Source organism: Erinaceus europaeus, chromosome 13 (genome assembly GCF_950295315.1).
Source record: "Erinaceus europaeus chromosome 13, mEriEur2.1, whole genome shotgun sequence".
Lineage (NCBI taxonomy): Eukaryota > Metazoa > Chordata > Mammalia > Eulipotyphla > Erinaceidae > Erinaceus > Erinaceus europaeus.
This window is the reverse complement of record NC_080174.1, coordinates 50,522,574-50,547,772: the sequence shown is the minus strand read 5'-3', so window position 1 is coordinate 50,547,772 and position 25,199 is coordinate 50,522,574. Positions and strand designations below refer to the sequence as shown.

Here is a 25,199-nt window from a genome sequence, read left to right as displayed (position 1 = left end):
GTGCTCTTAACCTGCTGTGCTATCCCCCCCCCCCAGTATTTTATGGGATCTGGCCACAAGTTAAGAATTAAATAGGATTTTAATGAGGTCTAAGTTAACCTTGAGTTTTACTGCAATTACTTGTTTGGTGACTCTAGTAAAGGTTGTCATAGGGATGATAATTGTCCTTTAGTTGATACGCACACACACACACACACACACATTTGCCAGTATATCTCTTGGCCAATTGTACACACACAATTAGTATTTTTTCTAAAGATTATCAAGGGCTGGGGACCCAGGAGTAGCGCACTGGGTTAAGCACACACAGTATGAAGTGCAAAAACTCATATAAGGATCCAGGTTCAAGCCCCTGGCTCCTCACCTACAAGGAGGCGACTTCACAAGTGGTGAAGCAGGTCTGAAGGTATATATCTTTCTCTCCCTCTTTCTATCTTCCCCTCCTCTCTCAATTTCTCTGTGTCCTATCCTATAAAAAAAAAACAAAAAAGGAAAAAGTGGCCTCCAGGAGCAGTAGGTTCGTTATGGTAGTGCAGGCAATGAGCCCCAGAGATAACCTTAGAGGGAAAAATATTTTTTTAATTAAAAAAAAATAAAAACAAGGCTTATCAAGGGTTAATGACAACACTGACACTGTTATAAGAAATTAGGAGATATCATTTACTTACTTTTGTGTAGCTACGTGAATGGATAGAGTATTTCAGGGAAGTAAAGTAGAGCATAGGAGAAGGTGTCTAGGCCCAATATTATTTGATGAGACAATTTATGGTGCCTTCTTTGGGCCTTTCTACCCAAGACTGCCGAGTTTATTAGGTCTAAGTCTAACCACAGAGGCCTATTAAGCCTTAGACTTGGAGGTGTACAATTGTCCCTAACTTATGGATGTGTATATACATGTACCCAGTCCCCTAGACCAGGGTGTGTAATGTTAGAGAGTGTGCCATCTTAAATGGATATGTTAGGAAAGGCCTAACCAGGTTATTGAATTTGGACAGTTCACATCTCAGGCTTGGCATTTCTGGTTATAATCAGAATTGAAAAGGCAATGGCAGTATAATAATGTGTCACGGTGTCACTAGTTGCGTTGAATTCAGGTAAATTCTTAACTATAAGGAGGTGTACCCTCAGGACCAGGTGGTGGCACCCAGTGGAGCTCACATGCTACCATGCTCGAGACCTGGGTTTGTGCCCCCAACCCCCAGCTGCATGGTGAAAGGTTCAAGAGTGGTGAGGCAGTGCAACTTTTCTTTCTGTCTCTTTCACTTCCCCACACACCTTCCTGTCTCTCATTTTCTGTCAAAAAGACAGAAAAATAATTCAAGTATGACTTCCAGAAGCAGTTATATCATTCACATGGCCATCTCTTCCCCAAGGATAACTAGATAGCATAAATAAATGAATGCGAGGAGAAGGAGAGGATGGGGGAAAGGAAGAAGAGGGAGAGGAGAAGGAAAAAGAAGAACAAAAGGTATCCTTGGGCCTGCAAGATAGCTCGCCTGGATAGTGTACTTGTTTTGCCATTCTGGAACCCAGGTTTGTGCCTAGCACCCAGTATGCTGGGGGAAGCTTCTGTGCCATTTTGTCTTTTCCCTCTCACCTTCTGTCTCTCTAGTTTTATTTTTTTTATTTGTTTGCTTGCTTGTTTGTTTTGCTTGTTTGGTTTTTTTCAAAGTCATAAAGGTGAAGAAACACAGTAAATGAAACCACAGCACCAAAATGTCCTTCAGTGCAGTGGAGGTGGAATCATATCTGGGACACACACATGGCAAAGCAGCATACTATCTCATTAAACTGTTTTCTCAGCCCCCGTGTCTCTTTGTTGCTATCTTTAAAAAAAGTTGATATGAGAATAAAGGGTAGGGGTGCCTTGGATAAAACCAAGTCGAAAGGGACAGAATCCTAAGCTGCGTAAGAAGAGTCTAGCTAAGTTGAGTGGGCACCAGGAGCTCTAGCAGCAAAATGGGGCTGCACGGGGTAAGAAAAGGGACATATGGGCTTGGGGCACGCTTACAACCTGCCCCGTAGTTCTACTTTTGGATGGTAAGATGGTGACTTCTCCCTCTGGGTCATTTGGCTTTTCATTTCCTCAGAGACTGAGTGGCCCTGGAGAGAGAGAATGTGGACAGAAGCCCAGTGCAAGGACCTAAAGCTTCCAGGTGTCCAGCTGGTGCACAGAGTCAGTTTGAGATGATGGAATGAGAATATGATGATGTATGGAAAACGTCAGACACTGTGGGGTTAACAGATGTCAAAGGGCACTGAGGGGGAGTTCTCCAAAATTACTGTTAATTGAAGAAATTTCAGCAGAACTTAAAGTTGATCATAAATGAAGTCATAAACTTGGAGACACAACTGCTGGCGTAATACACCTGCACCTAAGAATACACATGACTTAATGACAGTACAGAATGTTCATTGCCAAAGAAGGAGAAAGTGTAAATTAATATTTTTAGGATGGTGGTGTCACCTGAAGGTTATGTTTTTATGATCTTCCGAAGTTATAGCTATAAAATACGATGCCTTGTTTAAAGTGTGAGAAAAATCTCCAAACAACTTTTACAGCATCTTCAATCAAAACAAGATGACATGGAACCAGGGTATCAGGAGGAGCCTGGGAGGCAGGTTCAGGCCAGGCGGCACAGGTGCTTTTTTTTTTTTTTTAATTGCCACCAGTGTTATTGCTAGGGCTCAGTGCCTGCAATGACAAATTCTCTGCTCTCACTGACCTTTTCCCTTTTTTTTTTTCTTTTTCTCTCCTTTTTGTTTGAGAGGACAGAAAAATTGAGAGGGGAGGGAGATATAGAGAGTAAGAGAGAAAGACACCTGTGGTCCTGCTTCACCACTCGTGAAGCTTCTACCTTGCAGGTGAGCATTGGGATGGGGGGTAAACCCAGGTCCCTGCACATGGTAACATGTGAACTCAATTGAGTGTCTTACTGCCCAGCCCTAAAATGTGCCATCTTCACAGCAAATCCATGACTTTGGCTGCAGGGTCTCAAGATCCCATATTCTCAGGGCTCAGCACTACCTGGAACTCATTGATTTAAACTGGGGTGTCTAACAATCTCAGGATGGTTTGTTAAAAGCTGCTATCAAACTGGGAGATTGTGCAAAGATAAGCACGGGACTTAGAAATACATCTAAGGTTCTAGGTTTGGGTTTGTTTTGGTGGTTCCTTCCTCCCTTCCTTCCCTCCCTCCCTTTCTTCCTTCCTTCCTTCCTTTCCCTCTCTCCCTTTTTCCTTGTCTCTCTCTCTCTCATCTCTTCTCTTCTCTTCTTTTTCTTCTCCTCCTTCTCCTTCTCCTTCTCCTTCTCCTTCTCCTTCTCCTTCTCCTTCTCCTCCTTCTTCTCTCTCTCTCTCTCTCTCTCTCTCTCTCTCTCTCCTCTCCTTCCCTCTCTCTCCTTCTCCCTCCCTCTCCCTTTCCTTTCATTCTCTCTCTTTTTATTTTTTTTTTTATCACTGGGGCTTCACTATTGACTAATTTTTGAGAGAGATAAACAGAGAGGGAAAGACACCACAGCACCAAAGCTTCCCTTAGTGCAATGAGGGCCAAACTCAAACTTGGATCCTCTACTTAACAAGGTGAGTGCACTATCCAGATGAGCTACTTTGCTGACTCCTGACACCCTAGATCTGATTCCCAGTACTGCCATATGCCAGAACTGAGGAGTGTTCTAGTCTCTCTGTTCTACTGTAATAAAATAAACAAATAATTCTTTAAAACAATTGCTTTAAAAAGAACCACTGTCAAGTAGGGAAGTATGATGTAGTGATGGAGACCAAAGTGTCAAAGAAACTCAATTGGAATCTGACTCAGCCACCTGCTGTACAATTTAGGAAATTTATGTCATCTCTTTGAGCTTCAGTTAGTTCCCTGTTTCATTTATTTGTTCAGCAAATATTTATTGAGTTCCTATTATATATCAGGAAACATGTAAACACCAGGGGCAGATAAGATTGGTCCCTGCTCTTTTGAATTTACTGTCTACATATCAAATTATGTAATCAGTTAGTTATGAGGAAATTATTTATGCTCAGGTGTAGTATTTTAAGAGCATTTAATGGTGGCAAAGTACATTCTGTTTCTGGAAAAATGTTTGAGGATGTGATACTCTGGGGATGAAAGACAGAGACCAGTCCTAACTTGATGGGAGAAGATTCCAGAAGGAGAAAGTAACACATTCAAAATGGGTAGATTTGTGTGCATGTGTATGCAATGCTACAGGAACTTTGGTGGCAAGAATAGAGAGTGCTATACAGTTATATGAAAGTATGAAACTGTACTGCTAACATTTTACAGTACTTTAAATTGAAGTTAAATTAATGCCAGGGGACGGGGTGGGAAGGAACCGTTTCCAAGGTCTTTAAGCAAGGAGTTACCAACCAACTGGGTGCATCAGAAGTTACAAAGGAGGCCTGTAAGATTGTGGGTGCTAGTTAGCTGATATGAGGAAACACCCCCTGGGTCCTGGTGAGACACAGGATAGTCTGCTTTGTCCTGGTGTCAGTTCAGTCACTGGTGACTCTTTCAGAGGGGAGTGGTATCATTGGAGGATCTGTGCTTTCTGGGATTACTCAGGCCTTTGTTTGAAAATGAGCAGGCAGGAGGAGGCGTGGTGGTGGTTGGTGACCATGAGGGAGGCATCACATCTGGGACCAACTTAGAACACGGTAGGCTTAGAGTAGAGCACACGCGATGCAGACAAGAGATGGAATCATGAGCTACTCAGGGCCAGTGGGATTACATCACTGGTTGTGTGTGGGGTGTGAATGACCAGAGGAGTCCCCCAACCTGGCAGGTGCTGACATTCTCCAAGACAGGAAACTGCATGAAGACCAGAATGAGGAGGAGCAGAGGGTAAGGATAACCCTGTGGGGTTGAGATTAAGAACAAATATGGGGCTAGGTGGTAGAACACCCAGTAGAGCACAAGTATTAGCATACACAAGGACCCCAAGTTCAAGCCTTCTGGATCCTACCTGCGGGAGGCGGGGGGTGGGGGGTATCTTCATGAGTGATGAAGCTGGACTGCAGGTGTCTCTCTTTTCATCCTCTCTATCTTGCTCTCTGTCTATATCAAAACTGAAAAAAGCAAAAACAAAAACAAACAAACAAGCAAACAAAAAACAGGAATTGTCTAGTTGGATTTCTAGACCAGAACTCGACAAAAGACCGTGAAGACTTTATCTTTCCCACAAGTCTGGCTTTCCTTCCAGTATTTCCTGGGGGAAATATACACTGTCTTCTTAGACTCAGGGACTGGATATGATGAGACACAGTGTGTGCCAAGAACCTGACAGAGACTTATGTCTGCACAGGGGCTCTGAGTTCCTGCACTCCTGATGCTGCCCTCTGTACCCTTCCTCCGGAGGAGTTACTTGGTCCCTGACTACCTTTCCCCAGCCTGTTCTTGGGCCCCTTTCCATGTGCCTACTGACCCTTCTCCTGCCTTTCTCCTCTCCTGTGGAGCAAGCTCTCTTTTCATCCTCTGGACTCTGCAAGCCCTGGGTCCTCTGGACTTGGCTCTAAGCCCTCAGGTATCCTTCCATATTTGTCTCCCAGAAATCTCAGGAGAGACGATGCTGCTGTCGCCCACCAAGATGCTTCCCCCCTGGACCTGTTGGCTCCAATAGCATCATTATCAACCCCAGTGTCCTTTAGAGACCTTGGGGCCTCTTTTCATCCTCTTCTTTACCAAGCCCTCCTGGTTGACAGTCGTATCTTGCTCCTCCTTCCTAACTATCAATGTCTTGTGTTCCTATTCTCCCTTCCCACTATCATCACTACCTGGTTCAGCTTCTGATGATTTGGAGCCACCTGACCTCTGGTCTCCCCCACCTGTATCCCTCCAAACCACACCACTCATCCATCACATGGCATTCTGAGCCATACTTCTCAAGCAGGTTGGGGAGTTAGTATCCAACAGTGGTTGCCTGACACCTACAGGATAGAACCCATCCCTTAACAGGGGACTGGGAAGGCCTTTTGGAACCTGTCTGTGCCTTCCCTTTTCATTCCACTCCCACAACCCATTTCAAGAGTCCTGAAATCTTACACTATAGTGGAAAAAATTGATGATTCCCCAACCCCACTTACCTACCCATGCCTCCATGCCACTATGTGAGCCCCACCCCACCCCCAGTACATTCCTCCTCCTCTTCTTTTTTTTTTTAAGACTCATATGACCCAAGGTAGATAGGGCCAATAGAAGATAGCTGGATCCCCTGACAAAGATCCCATTTGTTGACTGACTCCTCTAACTTATCTCCCTAGTATAGTCACTGTGAAGTTACATCTGAAGGAGATCAGACTTCATCTCCTGCCAGAGAAGTAGCCAGAGTGGGAATGCTATTCAGCTTGTTATGATAAACTAACAAACAGCACTGTCAAACTGGATTTAAAGCCGGGCAAGTCAGATTGTTCTACCTTCTTTCCCGGCTGGGCACCTGGATTGGTAGGACAGCAGAGGAAGAAGGGAAGAGAATAGAATCACAGCTTCTTCTGTTGGCATCCAAGAGCCCAGCTCTTGCCTTCCTGTTTGGCTCTTACTCTGTCATCTCTTTTTCCTTTTTGAGCTCAGACAATCTGAATGTTAAGCCCCAGACACTTTTTGCTTTTTGTTATTTCTTCTTCCCAGAGCCTCTGAGGCTTGCCAGGCTGTCTGCTCACTGTGGAAGTATAACCTGCCACTTCAGTTTTCATAGGCAGACTAGGATTAAGTCTCACCATTGCCACCCAGCCCAGCCTACCACCATCACTGCTCCTCTACACCCATAACAGTAGCTTCTATGAGCTTCATTTCTGTCTTTATCCCAACCAGTCAATTGTTTATGTGATAGCCCAGGAAATCCTGTTAAAAAACAAATCAGTTCACATCATTCTCTGCTCAGAATCATCCACTGACTTCTCATCTTATTGTAGAGGAAACTGGCTAGGGTTCCTGGGGAGACTTCCCAGGGCTAGTATTCTCTCAAGAAGAAGAAGAGGATCCTTTATGGAGGCCTCTTAGAAAGAATACGTGCAATTCTGTACTGAGGTATGCAAATTTTGAATATTTTTTATTATGAAGATGTGAGGTACAAGTCTTTCAGGAATAATATTAAGGTGCAAAGAAAGATTATGGGGCTAGCTTACAAGGGCTGTGGAGAGTATGTTGTGCCTGAGCATTTTTCCTTCTCTTAAATCCCTGACCTATCTCACACCTGGAGCTAGTTTCCCATCAGTTGGCTGAGATCACCTATCTTTCCTATTGGGTTACAGTTTCTCAGGTATGGTAACCTTTCTAAACTCCCCCGGTCCCTGTAAAAAGAGTGCTGTTTCTTTTGTGCACTAGAAAATTTCACCTGGCTATTTCCCAGTACTGCCTTTAAATTCTTCCCCACTATTTTGGGATAACATGTGATAACATAAAACAAAGTGACCATGTCCTGGCTGTCTGGGGCTCCAGGTCTCCTACCCCTCAGAACTGCCCGTAATAATCTTACTCTAATAAAAGCCTAAAGCCTTACAGTGGCCTCTAAAGCTTTGGGGGTGGGGGAGCTGGTCTCCTACTGTTTTTTTTTTTTTTTGCCTCTAGGGTTATTTCTGGGGCTGAGTGCCTGCCCTATGAATCCACTGCTCCTGGTGGCCATTTTTTCCCCATTTTATTGCATAGGACAGAGAGAAATTGAGAGAGAGTGAGACACCTGCAGACCTGCTTCACTGTTCATGAAGCTTCCCCAATACAGGTGAGAAGCTGGGGGCTCAAAACCAGATCCTTGCGCTGGTCCTTGCCCTTAGTACTATGTGCGCTTAACTCAGTGCACCACCACCCAGCCCCATCTACTACTGTTCTACTTGGCTTCCACTGCTCTAGGCTCCTTAGGTCTCTTGATGCTTTTTAGTTTCTACATACCACACTGAGGCCTTTCTGAAGACATATTTGGCCTTCTTCTGGCCAGCAATGCACAGAGGATGTGGGAGAGAATAAGGCAGCATGCAGCAAAAGTTGTAGAAAGTTTATTGAAATAAACAACTTAAGAAATAGTCACCAAGAGAAGAGAGAGATAAACAGCAAAAGAGTCATCTGCTTCAGAGGTTGAAAGAGACATGTCCGCAAAGAGAGAGTCAGTTACCTGCTTGCAAGACCAGAGTGCATTGGCTATATACTTTTCCATTGCAATTAGGCTTTGTGGGCAGGCAGGGTGAAGCAGTGTGTTGCTGGACATCCTGCCATCAGGGGTAGATTTCTGTCCTACTCAGTTGCCACCTATTCACTTTCCAGGTGTGGAAGCCTTGCCTTTTGATATTCAGAATCACTAGAATTAGACTACTACGGTTTGCACTTGTAAATGTCTTAAGCCTGGGGATTTTCACTGACCTAGGTCTGGACTGTTGCTTTTTCTGTTAGCCTGGAAAAAGCCTTAGTTATAATTTTATTTTATTTCTTTTTTTCTTTTTCTTTTTCTTTTTTTGCCTCCAGGGTTATTGGTGGGGTTTGGTGCCTGCACTATGAACTCACTGCTCCTGGAGGCTATTTTCTCCATTTTGATGCCCTTGTTGTTATTGTTATTATTGCCATTGCTGTTGTTGTTGGATAGGACAGAGAGAAACCAAGAGAGGAAGGGAAGACAGAGGGGGAGAGAAAGATAGACACCTGCAGACCTGCTTGACCACTTGTAAAACAACCCCCCTGCAGGTGGGGAGCCAGGAGCTTGAACTGGGATCCTTGCCCCAGTCCTTGCACTTTACGCTATGTGCACTTAACCCACTGTGCTTCCACCCGACCCCTAGTTATAATTTTATGCCACAGCATTTCTATGTGCTGTTCCATCTTTCCATCTGGGATCACACACACACACACACACACACACACACACACACACACACGATCATATGGTGTCCTCAATCCAACAGGTCTTTGCTCAGTGGCCAACCTCTCAGCTAGGCCTTACCTTGCCCCTCCTTTAGATCTTGTCTACTTTCCTCTGGATAAATGCTAACTCCATGAAAATGGGTTTTTTTGTTTGTTTAGTTCACAGATGAATCTCTATTACTCATAATAGTGTTTTGCACATAGTAGACACTCAGGAAGTAGTTAGTGATCGAGTGACTGTGTCAACACAAATGTTGCCTCTACTGGAAGCCTTCACTAAGTTCCCTGTGCTATCACTGTGACTCTAGCACTTCTGTTGCATGAATGCTTGGCCAACCCTACTCTGAGAAACCCTGGGGGTGGGGATGAACTCAGGCTCTACACAATGTAGTCTGGCCGTAGCCCAGGTTTTGGCACATAGGGGCTTTGTAAATGGGTGTGGGAGGGAAACGTTCATGAATTCCTCCTGAGCTGGGCCCGTACATTTCTGTGCTTGTAGGTACCTGAGTGTTGGCATTTAAAATGGGCTCAGTCTCTTGAAACAGACTTTGACCTTTTAGAAACACAGTAATAATAGGGTCAAGAATAAACTCTTTTATTTCCATCCCACACAGCTCTTGTGTATTTAGCTGTCAGCTTGGTCTCTGCACTAGGAAGTCCCCCAGACACTCTCAGTCCTGGTATCTGAAACTGAACTCCCCACTCCATTCCCCAACCAAAAGGTGCTCTTCTCTTGGGTCTTCTCCACAGGAAATAGCACCTTTCACTAATTCAAGTGCGCTTGGGTTTAAAACCTGGGAGCCATACTTTCCAGTCACTAAATCCCATGGCTTGTATTTCTCAGTCATCTCTTAACTACATACTCTTCCCACGTTCACTGAACTTCAAGCAGTTCTCAGCCGGCCTCACCTGCACTTTGAATGACTGTCTTGCCAAAGCACCCATCTCCTCCTATCCCAAACCCCTTTCCCAGCACAGAGCTCCTCTGTGCCATCGTGATCCTTCTAAATGCAAAGTTTATCATATTCTTTTAGTACTTTTGATCCCCTAAGTAAGGTGGAAAAGGAAAACGTGTGGTCAGGCCGGGCCGCATCTGGTTGAGCACACATGTTATCCTGCACAAGGACTGTGTTGTCATGCTCAGGCCCCCAGTCCTCACCAGCAAGGGGGGAAGCTTCACAAGTGAAGCAATGCTGTAGGTGTCTCTCTTCCTCTCTCCCTCACTATCTCTCCTTCCTTCTTTCAATTGCTCTCTCTTCTATCAAATAAAATAAATGTTTTATAAAAAGGAAAATGTCACGTTTGCTGGGGCTCAACCAATTACTGGTGAATGCTTAGTACTGTCATCAGTTATCTCATCCCAGCAATCACAACAAACCATTGTACAGAGAAACAAAATGAGGCTTAGGGAAATAAATCACCCAGTGCCACTTGTCTGGCAAATGGTGGAGGGTGAATACTAATCTAGAACCTGCTGGCCCTAAAACCTATTTCTTTTCCAGTCTACTCAGCTTCCAAATCTCTTTGGCTTAGTGTCCTGTTTCATGGTCCTTTCTGTATTTCTAATGCAATCACCCATCATTGCTCTCTATGCATTTTGTGATAATCTGTCTATAGCTGCTTATCTTAGACATGTCTTAAGGTCAGTGCCTGACATTTGGTTCCCTTCTCCCTTTCTTCTCTAACTAGTAAACTCCTGTTCATCCTTTAAAACACAGTTCTTTTTATTATTCTTTTTATTTATGTATTGGATAGAGACAGCCAGAAATCAAGGGGGAAGGATCAAATGACAGAGGGAGAAAGACAAAGAAACACTTGCAACACTGATCCACCACTCACAAAGCTTTCCCCTTGAAGGTAGGGGCCAGAGGCTCACACCTGGGTCCTTGCACATTGTAGCATGTGTACTCAAGCAGGTGCACCATCATCTGGCACCCAAAACCCACTTCAAGTAACATGCCTTTTGTAAGCTGTCTTATATTGGTTCACTCAGCTAAAACAATTGCTTCAGAGTATGGATTGTACAGAGAGAAATGTCTTGGTTAAGAACATAAGCATTGGAATCAGATTCTTGAACTTAGAATTTAACTTTTTTATAATGAAAATATTATCTGTATTGATTGGATAGAGACATCCAGAAATCAAGAGAGAAGGGGGAGATAGAAAGGGAAAAAGAGACAGAGAGATGTCTGCAACCCTGCTTAACCCTTTGTGAAGCTTTCCCCCTGCAGGTGGGGACTGGGGACTCGAACCTGGTTCCTTTTTGCATTGGAACATGTGCCCACAACCAGGTACACCAACACCCAGCCCCAGCATTACACTCTTTTGATGATTGTGAGCTGTATAGCTCTTAGCAAATGAGTGAAAATCTTTGTTTTGGGAGTGTGTGTTTTGCTTATAACATGAAAATGACACGTTATAGGGTGTAGCAGGGATTAACTGAAATATATTGGATAATTGAAGTAACACTTGGCATACGACAAGTACTCAATAAATATTAAAACACACACTCCACTGGGTGAGATATTTCCCAGCTTCATGGTCCATAACCATAACATAACATATAATATAGTTAGATGTAACCACACACTCTCATATAGACTCCAGGAGAGCAGGCCTGGAAGGGTTGGGGAACTTCCTGTCAGTCACTCAATTGGTAAGTGGATTGCTACAGAGCAATCCAAAAGTCAGTCCTCTTAATTATTCACTATATGCTACAGCCTATTCCTTGCACCATTTCTTTCTGGCTGTTAATTTCAAGTCTCCTGTAGGGTTTAGGTAGGGAGTAGGAACAGTGTGACTACATTTGGTGCTACAACTGAAAGTACGATATTGTCCCTGCTCTCATTGATTCTCAGTAGAGCTCAGCATCTAGAATGAGAAGTGGATATGTAAATAGCTCATTAAAAAAGAATGTGAAGGGACTTGGGAGGTAGCACAATGACTACACAATAGACTTTCATGCTTGAGGCCCTGGAGTCCCTAGGTTCGGTCCCTGGCACCACCAAAAACCTGTGCTGAGCAGCTTTCTGGTAAAAAAAAAAAAAATTAATTAAAAAAAAGCAAGCCACAATTTCAAGTACCATGTATGAAGTCTGGCACTTTGCTGGAGGGGCACAGAGGAGAGAGTGGGTACTGAGGGGAATCAGCCTTTACTAAGAGGACTCCCTGACCTAGGACCTCAAAGGCATTGCAGGCAGGAGAGCAGTGTGAGCAGTGCTTAGCCTAGGAACAAAGGGCAGGAGGAAAGGTCAGAGAGTTTGGTCAGTCTTGAGAGGGACCTGAAATGCCTTTGAATTTGACTCAAGGAGTTTTAATGAGTCTCTGTTTTGTTCTGTCATCTCTTAAGGTTAGCTAAGACTGACCTGGTGGGAAGAACTTTCTCTTCACCACAGTTGAGACCTTTGACATCAGTATGACAACTGATTTCTCTTTCCTGGTCATGAAAGGGCAGTATGAGGATCCTGTGGTGGCACATCTGGTTAAACACATATCGTCATGCGCAAGGACCCAGATTCAAGCCCCCAGTTCCCACCTACCAGTGGAACCTTCACAAGTGGTGGAGCAGTGCAGGTGGTCTCTCTCTCTCTCTCTCTCTCTCTCTCTCTCTGTGTGTGTGTGTGTGTGTCCTCCTTCCTCTCAATTCTCTCTGTCCTGTCACATAAAAGAAAGGGGGAGAAAAGGAAAACAAGGCCACCTGGAGTAGTGAATTTACTGTTCAGCCCAGCAGTAACCCTGGTGGCAATAAAATAAAATAATAAAAAAGAGAAAGCAGTGTTTCATAGGATTTAAGAATATATTCTGAAGTTTGGAATTCAAATGCCAGCTCATTGACTGTATAACCTCAGGACAGGTTTTTTCATTTGTTCAGTGAATGCAATAATACCTAAAATTCTCCAAAAAGCACCTGGTAAGGGCAATGATAATGTTTGGCATCACAATTATTAGACCACCTCAGTATCTTGTTTCATCCTGTCTGTTCATCAAGTTCCAAGACCTCCTCTGTTTCTCCCTGGTGAAGTTCATGGTGCATGCTATGTTCTGGGGACCTGAACCAACTCACATGAGCTTCTCACCTCTGTGTCCACAGCGGACGATGCCTGTGGTGGGACCTTGCGGGGCCAGAGCGGCATCATCTCCAGCCCTCACTTCCCCTCGGAGTATCATAACAATGCTGACTGTACATGGACCATCTTGGCCGAGCTGGGAGACACCATCGCCCTGATTTTTCTTGACTTCCAGCTGGAGGATGGCTATGACTTTCTGGAAGTCACAGGGACCGAAGGCTCCTCCCTCTGGTAAGCATGCCATCTGTGACCCACTCCCCCACCCCCACCCTGCCACTGTGGCTTTCTGGAATGTTGTCTCCTTAGCATCTAGACCTGTAGCTGGAGACCTCTTGCTTTGCCTCTACACACTGTTGCAGAGTTTTTGAGATCTCCCCCATAATAAGAAATACTGGCAAATTTTTAGAGCTGGAGTATAGTTTTACAGTGATTTTTGGTATTCTCTTCGAGGCATATCTTTGTTGAAGAATTTCATGATGGACCTTGGCCAAATCACTTGCATTAAAACTAAGCATGTTTTGGTCTCAGAATGTGGACAGGGTCTCAGTAAACTGATTGGAAGTATTGCTTCATTTCTGGAAGATTAATTCATAACGTTCGGCAAAAGGAATGGAAACTTTAAGTGGCAATTGCTTTTCCCACTAGTGGGGCCTGGAGACAGGAAAAACACTAAGTCTCAGTGTGTGAAGGGAAACACTAACGTTCAGCTTACTTGGTGTTCCTGGAAAGGGTGAGCTGTTCTGTGATGTGCTCCACTTGCCATAGTAACCCAGTTTTGCTGGGTTCAGGAGGAGAGGGATGACTAAAGACTGATTGGCCCTAACTACTTGTTGTTTCCCAGACTCGGTTCCACAAGAAGCTTCTGTGCCGAGGTTGGCTTAAGAACATATCCAGCTTCCTGTTTGTATGATAAAGCTGGAGAATGGTAGTGTGGATTATAGAACATTCTCTTTTATTGTCCTTCTGTCTGTGTTACTGGTTGATGGCATCAGGACACCTGTGTCAGCACATCTGAAGCCAGTAAAAGAAAGTGTCCAGGTATGTTTCAGGCAAGGATGGGGCACATTTGCAGCCTTCATTATTGCACAGGCCCAGGCAGGGTACAGGGCCTGGAGAACAGGGCAGAAGAGATGACACTCAGAACTCGGAGTGAGGTAGAAAGAGTGCCCCTGTCGGTCAGAGACAGGGAAGGAAGTCACCTTGGAATGACAGAGGCATGGCAATCAGTAAAGCTGGAGGGGAGGAGGGATGCAGGAGGAAGTAGAATTATACAGAAGAGAAGAAGTAGAATTATACACTTACTGAGCAGTTCTTTTATACCAGCTTCTGTGCTATGTGGTAGAAACTGGATTGAATAAAATATAATCCTTTAAGGAGCTCATAGTCTGTTGGGTGAGAAAATTAGACAGGTTCATGGCAGGAGCCAGAAATGACTAGCTGATCATGGAGATAAGGAGGAGATAGATCCCTCCCAAATAGAAATTGAGATTTGGGGACCAAGGTAACTGGGAAAATTCAAATTTCCTGGTGTGGTGAAAGGAGAAGCAGAGGATCTTGGTTTCATAAGCTTGACCTGTAATCTGTATCTTTTAATATATTGGGTAGGGTGTTGAGAGGAGCAGATTTGGGCCAATTTCTGGGTTGAATAATGTTATGTAAATCGGGTGTGATGAATGATCATTTGGAAGTAGGACTTGAAAGTTTGTCTTTCACAAACTTTTGAAAGCAAGTCTTAGGGGCAAAGTGGTAGCTCACCTGGTTAAAACATACAAGTTACCATGCACAAGAACCTGGGTTTGAGCCCCTGCTCCCCACCTGCAGGGGGATAGTTCCTATGAGTGGTAAAGTTAGAACTGCAGGTGTCTCTGTCTCTCACCCCATCTTCCCCTCCTCAGTGTCTTTCTATCCTATCAATAAAGAAAAATCAAGTTAATGAATTAATTGAAAAGAAAGCAAGTCTTTTCTGAACTGGAATCCCAGTGACCTGATCAATTTGAAGACCTTATGTCCCTGCTTCTCAATGCAAAAATGTCCTCTTCTGATTATAACTGTAATGCATCTATGTCTTATGGAAAATACAGAAAGGTGTAGACAATTAAATAACAAGTATAATGATTTTGATATAATACTCTCTGGCCTTTTTCTTTTGCCTAGGTCCAACTAATTGTCTATGTATTAATATTATAAAACTAGCTATGTATTTGGAATGTAGCATTATGTCATGAATTTTCATTATGGGTGCTTTCTCATTATTGGGCTGTTGGAAAAGTTCTGTCACATTTTTGCATAGAAAAATAGGTCATGACTTTTCCTGACAACCCAATACAGTAGATGTGACAATAGTATTATTTATTGGACATCTAAAAAATATATTTATCATTTATTTATTTATTTGATAGGACAGAGAGAAATTGAGAGGGAAAGGGATATAGAGAGGGCAAAGAGAGACATCTTCAGCACTACTTCAGTGTTATTGGAACTTCCCTACTGCAGGGGAGCCAGGGGGTTGAACCTGGGTCCTTGTGCACTATGATGTGTGTGCTCAATTAGGTGTGCCACCACCTGGCTCTGGCATTTTTTTTTTCTTTTCTTTATCAATATGTGGCAGGCTGGTTCTACACTCCCACAGATAAAATTTCATTTCATCTCCATAAAAACTCCATGAATTAGGTTGCCTATTTCCCTTCCTTTTAAGGGTGAGGAGCCACTAGGGGCCAGAGTTGCATCACTTGCATAGACCCACACAGCAAGTAAGGAGCAGTGCAGAGCTTCATCTCCAGGTTGTTTTGATTTGAAAGCCCATCTTCTGAGCCATAACAGCAGGACCACGTCTGTGAAAGACCAGCAATATTGTGTGGCATTCCCTCATCAAACCATGGTATGTTCACACATCAGCTCTCTTGCTACAGCATGCAGTAAAGAGATGCCAAGATGCACAGCCTTGCCAGTTTCCTCTCTTCCAGTCCCAAGGCCTCTTCAACTCACTTGTTTATCTGTAGGCCAAATGGTCTCCCACAGCTTCAGCCCCCCAGGTGTGAGTCTACACGTTGCCCAAACTTCTGGACTGAAACAAATCTGAAAGAGTATTCCTTTTCCTATTAAGTCACTCAGTGGGGAAGGAATTAAGCAAGAGGAAATCGTTAAGGGAATCATTCAGCACTCTTTGGTATAAGATTAAATTATAATTATTTACAGGGTCTGTGTCACCATGGCCAGGCAGGATGCATTTGTTGGTCTAATTTATACTTGCATAGCAATTATGGATAAACAGACTCGAAGGCTCAAGACGGATGTGCAAAGAACCTGTTCTCTCCCCTAGCCTCTCCTTTATGGATCCCTGGATTCCTGTGAAAACTTGATGCTGCTGCTTTATGAGTATACTGCTTTTTTTTTTTCAGCATGCAGTGTGATTTTAGGATGCTCTCTTGAGTTTTTTCACCAAGGCATAAGAGGACTCCAGATCCTTTTAGAAACATGAATTTGAATGACTGGGCTTCCTTCCACCTATTGAAAAAACAGATACCTTTGAGAGAGAGAGAGAGAGAGAGGAAGAGAGAGAGAGAGTGACGGAGAGAGAGAGAGACATACATGACTTTCCTGACTGGATGGTAACTTCCCACTGATCCTTAAGGGTTTCTGGTCATGTGAAACATTTTACACTTCTCATTCCCCAGGTAGATAACAACAGAGAAGTCTTAATCAGGAGTCTCAGCTATGGGGTTCATGTATTCTTATCATTCCCAAACAGTTGGAGGAAACATAGGGTTGATATTTTTTTTTTGCCAAGTAAGGATATTAGTAGAGACCTGCCAACTCCCCAGAACATAATTTCATAAAACAGAGGACAACTCAAAGCCCAAAATGTGGTAGGATATAATCAGTTGTCAACCTTGCACTGACATAATGAAAAGATGGGGTAGGAGAAATTCACATAAACAGTGGTGTGTGCCTGTGAGCCACCCCTCAGTGAATAAATTCTCTTTCTGTTTAGCTGGTCTGTGAGCACCCTCTGGGAATCTGGAAATATATGTTATGAATGTATATTGTTTGAAGGCTGTTACTATGGTGAACACTGAACCTCTGACATGTTGAGAGATTCCAAAGTATTTCCAGCTTAGTCTCCTTAAAGTTTATTGCTTTTTTGTGTGTGATTGACAATGAGTAAAATCTGGGTTTGAATTAAGGGTTACAGGCAATAGATCTTTTATTATTCCATACTAATTTGCATGCCTACACACATACCAAAAAACAAACAAAAAAATCAGTCCTGAAATATCTTACTTCAAGCCCAAAACTGCATATATCTCACCTTACACATATATACTTTTTTCAAAATATTTTATTTTATTTTTTATTTATTGTATTAGTGATTTAATAATGATCGACAAAACTGTGGAATAAGAGGGGTACAATTGCATACAATTCCCACCACCAGAGTTCTTTATGCCTTCCCCTCTATTGGAAGTTTCCCTATTCTTTATCCCTCTGGGAGTATGGACCAAAGATCTTTATGGGGTACAGAAGGTAGAAAGTCTGGATTCTTTAATTGCTTCTCTGGTGGACATGGGCATTGAAAGGATGATCCGTACCCCGAGTCTGTCTCTTTCTTTTCCGTGGGGCAGGGCTCTGAAGTGGTGGGGTTCCAGGACACATTGGTGAGGTCATCTACCCAGGGAAGTCAGGTTGGTGTCATGGTAGCATCTACAACTTGGTGGCTGAAAAGCATGAAGATATAAAGCAGAACAAATTGTTTAATAATCAGGAACCTAAAGGTAAAAGTATAGCAGATGAAATTTAGGGTCATCATGTTGGAAGGAGCTAGGAAGTCTATTTTAGGTATATTCCAAGGGGCCTATAACTTTACTAATTTTTTACTGAGCCTAACAGCTAACATGCAGGTGGGCTAGGTGTTTTGTCTGGTAAGATGGTATTAGAGTTGAGGATAGGACTAGAAAGCTGAATAAGGGCAGAGAGAAGCTCCTAAATATAGGAAAAGTATATAAATACTACTAACTGTAAACCACATCGATTTGACCTGTGGCTCATGTCTATTCATCTTTAGTGCAGGAGCCTTTTTAACTGCTGCATCCCTGTCAGTCTAAGCTCTTATCCCATTGTCATGGCTAGGAACAGTCTAGGCTGCACTCATTTCAGCACCAATCTTCCTGGAGTGGCAGAGAATGTTGTCCCAGCCTCTCATCGAATGAGTGGAACAATTTCTACCACTGCTGTTCTGCATTGAGTGCAAGGTCCTGTAGAGGCCCACAAGAGAGTTTATGCTGTTGTTCCTGATGGAGATGACCAGTGATGGTGGAGAGAGGGATGTTGGAGGGCTAGGCCCATCATGTCTACGTGGGAATCCCAGGATTCCCTGACTAGGGCCCCGGGTGATGGGGTGACCTGGTAGTGACCAAAACTGCTATCATTAGAGTGTGCCAGTCTTTTGCCCTTATCCAACTTTCAAGGTCCTTACTTTATCTGACATGGTTGGACTTAAGAGAGATTTAGGGAAGTGAAGTAGGAAGTAGGTGAGGAGGGTGTCTTGTTCTAAGTAGAAACTATTTGATTAAGTACCTTATGGTGTCTTATTTATGTCTTTCTGCTTGCTTATTGCACTTATTGAGACACAAATACACTTCTAAAGTTCAGTGAACTCAATTTCAGGATCAGGTTTTCTCCCAGACTCTTCTAGGGACTGGGAACTCTCTCATTTATTCTTCCCTGACCCAGTTTCTTGGTTATGATCAGCTTGGAGCTCCATCCACTTCTCAAATTCTAAGGAAACCTTCTCACCATTGTTAAAGTTCTCCCTGAAGCCCCTGGACTTTTCAGAGGACTGGGCTTGGAAAATACAGAAGATCCTTTTAAAATATATGGTATGTAATTACTGTTATTGAGTGATCTGAAGGACTCTTAGGAAGGTACTACAGCTGACATCTCTGTTCTTTTCTGTATAAAGGTTTATTTCACTTGAGGTACATGCAGAGTTTCACATGAGACAGTTGAAGACACATCAGAGCAGCACCCTGGTACTTGCAGCACCAGGTATCAAGCTGGGAAACTTCAGTCCTGTACTCACCAGTTGAGCTCTTTCCTCTGCTTTCCTCCTCCTTCTGCCTCAGGCTCAACACTCTCCATTTAAGTCTCCCTAGTTCTTCTGAGCTATAAGGAAGGAGACAAGCTAGACAGATCCTCCAAGGGTAGATGAGTGATCATATCAGTTCTTCCAAGCTCAGATAGTAGCACACCCTTACATATCAAAAGTAAGATTGAGGACAGATCTCTTAATAAAGTGATGATGGCACTGTATTTAATGAACACGCTGTGGCCAGTCACACCTCTTTGTTGCTGGGCATCCTCAGGCCAGTGGAGAAACAGCAGCAACATGGCGAACCGGGAACCAGCGGTGAGGGTGAGATGCGGAGGAAAGGACCAACCTCAGGTAGTGCTTCAGAGAGACAGCTCATTTATTGTTCATACACAGGGTTAGATATACTGATCACCGGGGGTCGGGCGGTGGCGCAGTGGGTTAAGCGCATGTGGCGCAAAGCGCAGGGTCCAGCGTAAGGATCCCGGTTCGAGCCCCCGGCTCCCCACCTGCAGGGGAGTCGCTTCACAGGCGGTGAAGCAGGTCTGCAGGTGTCTATCTTTTTCTCCCCTTCTCTGTCTTCCCCTCCTCTCTCCATTTCTCTCTGTCCTATCCAACAACGAATTGCGTCAACAAGGGCAATAATAATAACCACAACGAAGCTAGAACAAGGGCAACAAAAGGGGGGAAAAATGGCCTCCAGGAGCGGTGGATTCATGGTGCAGGCACCGAGCCCAGCAATAACCCTTGAGGAGGGAAGGAAAAAAAAAAAAAAAAAAAAAGATATACTGATCACCATCCAATAGGAACATAGCAGAAGTATGTAGGACCCAATGAGGAAAGCGTGTGATACTCACGCCAAGTTAATTACCCCCAGGTGCACCTTATTCATGCTCTTAGGTTACACTTGCTTCTCATATCCAGCTCGGGCTCAAAGACAAGTTATCAGCCTATAAGAACCCAAGTTATGGCCTTATAAAGGGAGGTCACGTATCGGTCACTCACAAGAAATGGGAACCTTTAGGGTGTGTTGTGTAAGGAGGCCACTTCCTTGCCCCTGAGCTTGTGCCATCTCAGCCTACAGAGTCGAGGAGGGAGGAGGGACACGCCTTTAAGCCAGGTCAGCCTTGGGGTCCACCTCCTCAAGACTCCATGCAGAAGTGACAGGCCTCTACACAGGGTGGGGGATCTGCACCTCCCACACTCTGCTCTGCTTGGACTTAGGCACACACTAACCAGGTAGCTGTTTTCTTAGAAAGGCAAAAGAATCATTGACCAACCCAGTTACTGTTGGGTGCTCTGTATAGAGGAAGGGGCTGAAGAATAAGAGAGAATTGGTAGAAGTGTGGAGAAGATAATCAAGGAGATCCTTGTCAAAACAGAAGGGAGGGACATCTCTGCTGGGGCCTCTGGAAGCCTCTGGTTGAGAAGGCTGTACAGTTCAGTTGGCTCTTTTTTTTCTCTTCTTCTTTCCCTCCTAGTGTCCTTCCTAATAGAAAGAACAGTTAGCACTTTTGTACAGAATTGAAGCCACCCTTGTCCTGGGTCAGTTAGAAGCACCAACTACAGGAATTTCTGTGTAGGCCCTAGACCTGCCGCCCCCCTCCCTTCTACTCCCACTTGCATTCTTGGTCATCACTTCTGTAGTCAGTCTCTTTCAGAGACTGTAGTCTCACTCCCTTATTCCTTTCTTTCTACTTTGTTTTCACTCTTCCTTTGTTTCACTATGTTCATTTGAGGTCTATCTACTCATTCTTTAAGTACTCATATCCCCAAGCAAATCCCCTGCATTTGTATGTGAGAAACTTGCCTCCACTAAACATTTAAACAGTAAAGGGAAAAAGAGACTGTTTCAGGGCCTCACAGGAGGCCATTACCCTATGGTGGAGACCAAGATCTGAAGGTAGAGGGTCATTTGTGACAGGCCTTGAAGGGCACCATTTGGATAAGGGAGGGGAGGGAGTTGGGAGGGCCTCCTGGCCATAGTGGGACCTCTCTTGATGCCTAAGGGGCTAGCCCATAAAGGAGGCCCAGGTATTTTCTTGAGAGGAATGAGTCTCCCCACATGCACCCAACTTTGGGACTCTGCCATCTACCTCTGAGACAACGTGACAGCCCCCCCCCCCATAAGGAGAATAGGGGGTTAGTTCTACAGCCTCCAATCTCAGTGACTTATGAGCTATCCCAGTAGAGATGCTCCTCCCCTCCCTGTCTTGTCCCCTTGAATGCCTTCTCTATGCTTTCTGCCTTTTCCCCCTTTCTCTAGAGTCAGACTCTCTATAGTTTCCCTGTCCTGAGCCCCACTCTTGTGACTGCTCCATAAACTTGGGCTACTTTAGGGAAGAGAAGTTCCTTGGAAAGCAGGCTGAAACCTCTGTAATGAGCAACCAATCCTATTGAGTTTCATCATTAAATTTGCTCAATTGAAACCTCTATTATTATTATTATTTTATCATTTGATTTCACATGATTTTGAGGCTTTGTATTTACTTTGTTCCCTTTCATTTGTTTGCTTTGCTTTCTTTTTGGGGGGATGCAAAAAGACCCCATCTTCATAGACATTCAGTTTGAAAATCTTGCTGGCAACACTCCTTTTCCTCTTAAAAGACTATTGTTTTAATTATTAAGCATTTTACACATGGAATTTGAGCCAACTAAATCCATTTGATCTCAGTGACTTTTAACTAGATTTTTCATTCAGGAGCCATTAGATTCAGATATAATTAGAATGAGAACAGCATGCCAATAGGGATTTGTTAATAATAGCTACTCACTTACATATCCATTCATATATACTTGCTCAAACCATTGCTTTAGATCAATTCCATGCTTTATGATACCCCCCATTTAACTTTGGCAGTCATTTATTGAGAAGCTTTTATGAGCAAACTTCTCCTGTGTTCTAGGGGAACAAAGATACAGCTTAATTCCTAAGGAGTTATTTATTCCCCTCACAGATATTTATGTATTAGCCATGCATGCTGGACCCTGGATCTCACAGCCAGGGCACAGAGGCAGGATATAATTAAATGTTTTGCAATATCATGTAGTAGGTACTTTCCTAGGAAGTATAAATAAGTTCCTGTGGGGGCTGAAAATAGAAATGTATAAGCTAGGATTCTTTTGGTTCAAGAAATAACAGCCTACCTTGAGCTAACTCAAGTTTAATAGGGAATGTGTTGGCTTCTGTGATTGAAAAGATCCTGGATTGGCTTCAGGTACTGTTGGGTCAAGGTATGCAAATACTGTCATCTGGGGTTTTTCCCTCCACAGCTTTGTTTTCCTATATGTTTCCTTTATTCTCAGATAAGTTTTCCCTATGAGGTAGCAAAGGTGACCACTGCAAGCTCCCTCCACCCTGCTGGTCTCACAATCTCACTAGAAAGGACACGTCTGTCTCTTGCTTGCTGCGTCTGCAACTCAGATGTACCTAGTTGAGCCAGATTGAGCCCTGTACCCCACCCAAACTCCAGTGTAACCTGCCAGTGTTCTCATTGCCTGGCCCAAGCCTCATGACTGAGAAGAGAGGGAATTCACCAAAGAAAACCTCTGCTACTGGAAAGGCAAAAATAAAGAATGACCTCTAGGGCATGTTGTCAGTTTTCTTGTCATGATGGACAGACTCATGGTGAATTCACAGACCCAGAGGCAGTGGCTTTGGGATTGAACAAAGGGGTGGGAGCTTGCCACTGGCCAGGAGCGAAAAGCTCCCAATGAGTTTAGAGTAATGCAAGACAGGCATGGGATTCAAGAGAGCAAGGGAAGAGCAGGGAGTCTGAAAAGAACAAGTCCCCATATTCATAAGCTAAAAGTGGGTGCAATAGACTGCAGAGAGCTGCTGCAGTGCTTTAAGCAGAGCAATGACAGAATCACTCTGGATTTTAATTGGGCTTTACAAGAAGGCTCCAAAACTAACTATGGCCACTCAGGCAAGAGATGTCCCAGTTTTGAACTATGTCTGGAAAGAAACGGAGAAAATAGGGTGGCATCAAAATATACCCCAGACACTGAATCTGCTGGGGGTGGGGGGAATCACTGAAATGGAGGAGTGAAGGCAGGCAGGGGGACTGCCTGAGATGCTTCCCAAGTCCTGACTGGAAGGAAGACTAAGGTACAGTCACTGAAGATAAAAACCCTGTGAAAGAATAGCATTAGGTGATACTTGTGACATTTGCAGCCTTTTCCAGCACAATATGGATGCAGGGAGGGAAATCAAGGCTACACCAGGTAAGGAATGACCTGGAATACAGAGACACAGGTTCCCTCAGTGATTCTGGAATAAGACTAGTAAGACTGAAGGAGATGGTCAGGGGAAATCACCAGACAGTTTGGTGTTGGGGTAAATACCCTGGCAGGGCCTGGGGAAGCCATCTTCAGTATCAGCACCAGCATCTTCTCCATCAGCAAGATTTTCTTCTTCATCTCAACCTGATCAATACCATCCTTAGTACCAACTTCTTTCCACTATAAATTGTTCCTGTGAACAGACTTCTGTTATCTGAGGTTGTGCTTGGCCCTAAAAATGTACTGGCAGAGGAGACAGGTGACATTTCTGCCTGTGTGAAATGTCTGGTCTATCTGGGGGTGGGGGGAGGCCAACATTAATAAAATGACCACAAAATAAATGTAAAGCACAACTATGATGACTCCCATGGAGAAAGCAAACAAGATGGAGATAGTACTATGTAGCAGGGAACCTATTATGATGTAGGAGTCAGAGACTTCTCTAGTGGGACTGGGTTTGAGCTTAGACCTGGTTAGTGAAGGATAATCATGGGGAAATCTTGGATACCCTTTCCAGGCTATGAAATTTTTATGCATACATATTCTGTTTGTCTTTAAACTTCATATGTTACAACCACTCTCTGATTTTAGCCCATTTGAATGTCAGGAGCAAGGCAGGGTTGAGATCTCAAGTGGTAGAATTGGCACTTGACTGAGGCATCTGGAATTGGTAAGTGGGTGAGCCTCTTCCAGTTTGGGCTCAGTACCTCCTGCCTTCCTTTGGACTTTTGAAGCCTTTGGTTGCTGTTCCTATTATATCATAGCATTCTAAGCCACCCCGAGAAATTGTTCTCTTCTGATGGAGCCCATGAAATTGCATCTGTTATATCCATCAGGAGCCAGGCCATAAATAACCAACCCTTTAAAATCTCATCTACTGTATCTCTTGGAGTTGGAAAATAGCATTACAAGCGCCACAGTCAAGCAGTAGGAAAGGATTAGTGCCTTAGCATGCCATTGACATGAACCAGTCTGGAGCATGCAGGCCAGGTCTCCTGCCTTCTCCTCAGAGTACCTTTGTGACTTCCTTGCTTTCATTTTGAGAACTTGATCTCAGAAAGTGAACAAAAACCATAGCTAGAACGAGTAGGAAGAGAGCGGGGATTGTCCTTGCAGACACAGCAGCTCTCTTAGAGCATGTGACTTGGCTGAGTTGTGTGGGGGGAAGCTGAGGTCAGGCAGCTGGCCTACCCCCTGTGTGTCTGACTGCATGCAACAAGTTTACATTAAATACCTCTTCTGTGCAGCTCCCATGCCAGGACCATGAAGGGCAGCAGACAGCAAATACTGTCCTTGGCCTCTCATCAAGGAGCAGCCAGATGCCTAATGTGCTGCTAAGACAGATGGAAGGAGCTGTTCTGGGGCCTTCCAGAGGCCCCTCATTCTGGCAAGACCTGCCTTCTAGAATGATGTTAGTTTATTCAGAATTTTTAAGGACTCAGTTCTTATCTATGTTTTCATAGTTGGCCACAAATGTCTGTTCCACTTGCTCTTGGCTTCATCATTCTGTCCCCTGCCTCACATTGGTTTTTACCCATTCTCTTGCTCCTACAGTCTCTTTTGGCTTCCTGAAGTCTTTGATTCTAACATGGAGTCTATATTTCTTTTAATTCCACCTTCTTCTCACCCATAGATTGGAGTGTGTTGCCCTCAGACTCACCAGGAAAGCAGGATTTACACAGTGAAATAGCAGTTGGCAACGTCTACTGAACAGCAAAATAGTTGAATTCAACAGATTTCATTATTTGAAAAGGGAGAGGGCAGGGCTGCTTTGTACAAAATAGGAACACTTGGGCAGATGACCTCACCAATGCTTCCTGGAACCTCACCTCTCCAGAGCCCTACTCCACTAGGGAAAGATAGAAAGAGGTATGGATTAACCTGCCAATAGATCAACCTGCCAAT

The 25,199-nt window shown here is 44.0% G+C and overlaps 1 protein-coding gene across 5 annotated transcripts in view; it reads left to right on the top strand.

Moving 5' to 3' along the window:
- Positions 1–25,199, top strand: part of CSMD2 (CUB and Sushi multiple domains 2) — an 814,611-nt gene that overhangs the window by 281,050 nt on the left and 508,362 nt on the right. For all 5 annotated transcript variants that reach the window (XM_060205823.1, XM_060205822.1, XM_060205821.1 and 2 more), the window contains exon 5: positions 12,946–13,153. In XM_060205823.1, the coding sequence (XP_060061806.1) occupies positions 12,946–13,153 (208 nt within the window). The remainder of the gene's footprint in view (positions 1–12,945; positions 13,154–25,199) is intronic.